Raw genomic sequence first — 6,744 nt, forward strand, 5'->3', positions numbered from 1 at the left:
TTTTTCAAATTCGGAGGGGGGGAGGCTGACGACATTCTGGCTCCATCAAGCAGGAGCAGTGCGGAACTCCGGGACATAAAAAACGAAATTGATGGTAGCGATAGTGCCATAGGGTAACTAAGCATCCGTTGAGGAAGTGATAGCGCGGGTTTACTAACTACTGACGGAAGTTGCCGTTTCTCGTGAGCCAGAAGCAGTGAAATAGTAAATGGGGGAGCTCTTAACTGGCAGCAGAGAAAACTGAACGATGGCCAGAGAGCACGATAAGCCGGAGAGGTTATAATTGGCTCGTCGAAAATTGGGGTGCCAAAGCACGCCCTGCGCAGACCCGAAAATAGAATTCTAGCGCCTGTACAGGCTTTTGTTGGTTCCCTCTCCTTGAGGCTGGCATCCTGGGCGCCGGAGCGCTTTTGCCGCTGCACACGCCCAAGTTAAGAACCGCGCTGCCAGTCTCATTGAAGTTCACTCGCAGTACACCAGCATCGCCCTCTCCTCCTACCCCCCCCCTGCGCTCCTCCTCAGACACTCTCATATTTTCTGCTCAAAGGATTCTCTCGTCTTAATCACTTTCTGGTCTGATAGTGTGCATGTGCGTTGATGTGTATAATGTTGAGATTGACCAACTCGTTGCGGCGTACGTCTGCCTGGTGTGAGGTTTCTCGATAGGGTAAGTCTTGGAGACTGCCGAGCGTCAGGTTTGTTGCACGGTGCGTGAATGGTATTGGATTTCGCTGGACCTTGGCGAAAGGTGTAGGTACGGTGGATACAGGTTGCAGAATTGGTGCCCAGCAGCTTGGGAGCAGCAGATGGCAGATGAGTGAATCTGGACCAACATTGTGAGGCCGAATTAGACCTTCGCAGCAACCATGTTCAACAAACTCAGCAAGTTTCGATCCGGGGCACGCGGTCATGCGCAGGTACTTTCTTCCTCAATGGCTTCTCTTATGTTTTCATCTTGTTTGGTTACATATCGAACAAAAGTCCTGTCGTAAGAAATCTTGAAACGCTACAGTTGGTCTATTTTTAGTACGGATTGAGGGATGTGAAATAATACGTGAGATGTTTTGGAATTTCAGACGGACAGTATCGACTACAGCATCGATACCAAGTCTCCGAGATATAGCAACGGTGTCAAGAAGGCCTCCAAGAAAAGTGCGCTGAGAGGCGAAGATTTTGGTCATTTAACAGACTCGGAGGTTTACTTTGCGGAAAGCCTGTTTCCTGTCAAGACGAGCAGCCCGGCACCGGTTAGGAAGCTGCAACGTAGTAGCCACACCATTGACACTTCGCTACTACCAGCTGTGCTTGACATGTACGATAGGTCGTCCCCGAGGAGCCCTGTGAGCACTACTTGTGCCAAAAGTTACGAAATTATCAAGGAGCAGTCTCAGCCAATAAGTAAGAAGAGTTGGATAGCAGAAGTGACAAGTACACATCATTCCAATGGAGACAGCAGAAGGAAGAGTTGTGAGCCTGTTTTGAGGTTCAGATCTCAGAACGGCGATAGAAACAATACTGTGGCTTCTGATTCGACATTCAGCAGACGCGACAATTCTAGCAGGAGCTGGACAACCGAGTCTACCTCAGATGAAGAAAACATTGACAGATCGATGTCGTCTGCCTTCTATAAATCTGACGGGGATGATGATAGCTCCGAAGCAGCAGATTACGCCGATGCAGAGGAAAAGTTCCTTCAAACTAATCCGGATTACTTTGAGATTCTCTCTCTGGAGAACGTACGTCGTGAGCAGTACCCGAAGCTGTCCCTGAACAAACATGTATACATGGATTACGCAAGCTTGGCGCTCTCTTCACGATTCCAGGTTTGCGATCTCATCACTTGACTCTCTGCGAAGTAACCTTTCGGACCCATTGATAATTACCAAATCATGAACCTCAAGGTCTGACTCCAATTTTCTTGTATTGTGCTGCTTGTAGATAGAAGAGCACATGAAAATCGTCACGGCACAAGGTCATATGTTCAGTGGGGGACCTGGCTCTTCAGATGAATATGCCGCAATGGCTCAAGGACGACTTCTGCAAATGTTTAAGACCAGTAGATCGGAATACAGTGTCGTATTCACTACTGGCTTGAACGCTTCTTACCGTCTGGTCGCGAATTCGTATCCTTTCCAGAAAGGCAGTCCGATTCTGGTCTGTCAGGACATCCATGATTCCGCCAATCAGGTGCAAAGTCATACCTTCATTATTTCTTGTTCCATTTTTTCGGTAATTCGATGTTCAATCCAGATAGACCAAGAGCTTGACTGACTTATATCCTGTCAACATGTTCTACAGCTTATCGCGGCTGCCTTAAAATGTGGAGGAAAGCCTGTGTTGGCTCCCCTTGAGGAGACTGACCTTACAATGGCAAAATCAACTATTCGGCCGCTAATGAAGCGCCACATATTTCAATCAGCTGGAAGCCTCTTTGTGTATCCTGCGCAATCAAGCATCACCGGTATTCGGCATTCAATGCACTGGGTCAACAAGGCGCACAAATCTGGCTGGCATGTGCTCGTCGACGCATCAACGCTGCTTCCAACCGGAACATTGAATCTGTCTCAACATCAACCAGACTTTGTTCTTGGATCTTTCCAAAACATCGTTGGGTATTCATCTGGCATGGGTTTCCTGCTGGTCCGAAGGGCAAGCTTTTTGGTAAATCATGTCCCACACTCCAACGCAATCACACTTTCTACGAAGGGGTCTTCTACACAGGGAAAGGATGTCTACATTGTTGCCGAAGATGAAAGCCTCTCAAAACTCTCATTCGCCTGGCTTGAGTTGGGCCTACAACACTTACAGTCTATTGGACTGGATGTGATAAACACACGTGTTAAGGCGCTCGCGACCTGGATGGTACAGAAGCTGAAGGGGTTGCGTCACATTGACCCTGACGACTGGAGCTTGTTGAACGTCTACAGTCCCTACATGGCAGAAAACCGCGGTAATATCATCTCGTTTAATGTCCTGGACAGCACAGGGGAGGTTATCATGCCATCGCTGGTGCAGCGATTGGCAGCTAAGAACCAGATCACGCTGGCAGTGGGGTCCTTCAACAACCCTGGCGTCGGAAACCTTCTTGGACCAGCGAAGCAGAGAGTACGAAATATCAGTGTGTTTGAGCGACCTCCGGAGTTTGAATGTGTTCAAGTCTCTCTTGGGCCTCTGTCCAACTTTGAAGATGCCTATCGAGTGGTACACTTCTTGAGCCTATTTCGCAACCAAGACTACGTCTCGATGGAGGCCCTTGGCTTCATGAAGGATGTGAATTAATCCCAGACACAGGAATCCGCGGTTCACTTTTAAAAGTATTCTTTTATGCTGCTGGAGACGGCGAGGTTTTAATCCCATGTTCCACTCGAGGTTTTAATCCCATTTTTCCGCCACTCTTCCAGCGTCTAATGTCTCCGGGAAGGTTTTCAAGATCTCGACACCAGAGCTGGCGGTGTCATTCTATGTGCACGTACATTAACAGTCATATTTTTTCGTGTACTATCCTGATAACCCTTCAACATGTTTCTCAAACTGGAGCACTTTTTACAGCATAGCTCTCGAGAGAACACCACTTTAGACATGTGTCGCTGTTTTGTCACCGATCCGCCAGATCTGAGCTATTGTGTATTTTGCTTACTGGCACAATAGGAGATCACCAACAACTGGAGTCTTAACCCAGTAGTGTGCCTAATCGGCAGCAGAAGTACCTTGGTAGACGGTTACCTTTGTCATAAGATTTCAGTCGGGAGGCAGCAAGCAAAATGATTCACCTTGCAACGATGTTCCCTTAGGTACCCTGAAATGAGTATAGCTTGTGGAGGCGACACACGTCGTAAATAAACGCATGATTCGTAGGACTGTAAGTCTAGCTTCGAGACGGGTAGTATATGGCAAGATTCAGTTTTTTAATCCTTTGTAAAATTGTGGTTCATTGTACCAATACTGAAGAGCAATCCAGCTCGAAATCTGCAAGCTCAAAATTTACAAGATTTTCGTTTATTTTGATTATTTTGTATGTTAAAATATGTAGATCTATTTTACACTAATCAGGAATGGTCTTTATTTATTAAATAATTATTTATTATGCAAAACGCTGAGGTAATTTAACTATACCAATTTCTAATTAATTTTTTACATTTCTATATATTTATATACTTTGTATGTATATACACATATATGAAAAAAGTAGCAAAAAACCCATAAAATCAATATGTAAAATAAACTTTGTTTTGCATTTATTTGTTACTTTTGTATAAAATTTTCTAATTATAATAATAAAATTATATATAACGAGACAACATATGTGAAATATGATATGTTTTTAGTAATACTGGTATAATTATTTACAATAATTCTTTCGATACATTAAAGGCAACATACATAAAGAGATAACAATTTTTTATTTTATTTTATTTTATTTATTTATTTATTTATTTAATTTTTTATGATATGAAAGAACATCTTAAAAAATATTTCAATCCAAAATAAATAATATTAGTCATTTTAACATTCTTAGTCTTGAAATGTTTGTTGTAAACAACATTGTGCATTAATCTAACATCCTCTTTTGTATTACTTTTAAATAAAACTTTTATGTTCTTTGGTGCTATTGTATTAAAGAATTTAACATATAACTAGCTATGGGAGAAGTTATTGTTGCTAAATTTAGCCCAATGGTTTTTATTGTTTACTCTTTAATACTACTATTGCCAATAGTTTTGTTGTCATTTCATAATTCAAACTCAAAAAGAATTATTCATAATTCAAAGCATAAAGAAGACCAAAGTTTTTACTAGTTAATATAATTTTAGAAATGAATGTAATGTGGCTAGACTTTTCTTGTGTAAAAACCTTGGCTTCAATGACTTAATTAGTAAAATGTTTGAAAAGTAATCAAGTTCCATTATACTAACTATTGGCTTAGTAAACATTCAAAATTATGTGAAGCATCTGTCACGGACACAAAATACAGACTTGAAATCTAACAAGAAGTTCAAGAAGAAGTGGCAGAACTAGATTAAATAGATGAATACAAGAACAACACCAAAAAGGTGAGCTAGAACTCCAAGAGATGTGTTGTCGAAACTGAAGAACTCTTCAGCCTCGACTCCTATATATACTACTGGCCTATGGTTCTAAGGAAGCGCATCAAGAAACTTCTCAAGAACTATGAAGCTTCTCGAGCAACTACCCAAGAGCTAGGAAGCTTCTCAAGTAACTTCCTAGAATCTACTAGAATATTCTAAGAATCTTCTAGAGCCTTCTAAGGGAATCTTTAGGGAATCTTCAAAGAATCTTTAAAGAATATTCTAAGAGAATATTCAAGGAATCTTTTGGAAGTTTCTAGAGACTTCTTTCTAGAAGGTTCTAGAAACTTGTCTCTAGAAAGGTCTAAGGACTATGTCCCTAACATCACCTCCTCCTTTAGCTTCGAGGTCTCCGAGAAGCAATGTTATCGTCAGTCAATACCAGCGCAAGAAAATGAAGATCTGTCGCATAACCTCTGCTATGAACTCCAATTGTTGTTCACGAGGTAAGTGATTCAATGGTCCTTGAAGCCAACGGTAGTGGCCCACGCCTTCAACTTCTGACCAAGCATGAACCTCCGTGTCTTCATTGTGAAATTGTCCTGCAAACACTCCTTCTGGCTGACCATTGTAGGCAGGTTCGACCTCAAATACAATCACCAGCGATCTGTTGCTCGGAATCCTTCGACGTCGTCGTGGTGCAGGCGGTTCTTCATCTCGCGGTCGTCTTCGTGAGCTAGTTGCTTGAGATGACATGACAAGTGTAGTATCTTGGCTATCCATATTCAAAGGCTAAAACAATAAGAACAAACTTGGGCTATTAACAAAGTTCTACGCTATCTTGGAGAGAATAACTACATGAACTATGGATTTTGGTGGTGCTCTCTCTTCTTTTCTGTTTTCTGGATGAGCAAGCTTCAATAAGAAGCTATCGTCGAACCGGCTTGGGTTTCTCAGGATATCGTCGATGAAACTCCTGTACCTTTTGCGGCGCATTCGCAAGATTTTCGGCCGGCTCCCATGTTCGTTCATTAATATCGTAACCACTCCAATGCACAAAGTATTCTAATTTACCCCGTCTTTGCCGTGAATCCAAGACCTTTTCCACCTCGTATTCTTCGTGGTTCTCTATTTCTATGCTAGGTGGTGGACATTGTACTCTTCCAGGAAAAGACGATTCTTGATAAGGCTCCAACAAAGAAACATGAAAGACAGGATGTACCTTCATAGTAGCTGGTAACTCCAAACGATACGCTACAGGATTGATCTGCTTCTGGATAACAAATGGTCTCAATCTCCGATAGTCCAATTTGTCACATGGCCGCTTGGTCTTAATATTTCGTCGAAGCAGCCAAACTTTGTCTCCAATCGTGAATTTAGGTGCCTGATTCCGAAATTTATCCACGGACGCCTTGTAAGATTCTTGGGCAGTTTGCAATTGAAGCTTCAATATAGTTTGAAGTTGCAAAAGCTCCTTCACCAATCCCTCAGCTACCGGATTGTTAATCGTTGACGAACTCCATAAGTCAAGCTTCGGATGGTATCCATAATTGGAAAAGAATGGCGTTTGTTGAGTTGACGCATGAAGGGTGTTGTTATATGCGAACTCGGTTAGCGGTAGATATGCGGCCCAATCATCTTGTTGATAGTTGATGGTGCAACGTAAATATTGCTCTAAAACTTGATTCACTCGTTCTGTTTGGCCGTCCGTTTGAGG

At 42.5% G+C, this 6,744-nt stretch overlaps 1 protein-coding gene across 1 annotated transcript; it reads left to right on the forward strand.

The window, feature by feature from the left end:
* The first annotated feature begins 375 nt into the window (after positions 1 to 375).
* LOC112277529 (uncharacterized) lies at positions 376 to 3,989 on the forward strand. The gene is made up of 4 exons (XM_024509976.3): positions 376 to 917; positions 1,077 to 1,823; positions 1,939 to 2,187; positions 2,299 to 3,989. The coding sequence occupies exons 1-4, from the start codon at positions 867 to 869 to the stop codon at positions 3,277 to 3,279; spliced, it is 2,028 nt and encodes a 675-aa protein (XP_024365744.1). The 5' UTR covers positions 376 to 866; the 3' UTR covers positions 3,280 to 3,989.
* Positions 3,990 to 6,744: the final 2,755 nt, after the last annotated feature.

Source organism: Physcomitrium patens, chromosome 25, assembly GCF_059467195.1.
Source record: "Physcomitrium patens ecotype Gransden chromosome 25, ASM5946719v1, whole genome shotgun sequence".
Classification (NCBI taxonomy): domain Eukaryota; kingdom Viridiplantae; phylum Streptophyta; class Bryopsida; order Funariales; family Funariaceae; genus Physcomitrium; species Physcomitrium patens.

Excerpts from the sequence above, each read along its gene's own strand:
- LOC112277529 (XM_024509976.3), top strand. The coding sequence starts at position 867 with ATGTTCAACAAACTCAGCAAGTTTCGATCCGGGGCACGCGGTCATGCG. Across the intron at positions 918-1,076 it reads GGGCACGCGGTCATGCGCAG|ACGGACAGTATCGACTACAG; the intron begins GTACTTTCTTCC and ends TTGGAATTTCAG. Across the intron at positions 1,824-1,938 it reads CGCTCTCTTCACGATTCCAG|ATAGAAGAGCACATGAAAAT; the intron begins GTTTGCGATCTC and ends TGCTGCTTGTAG.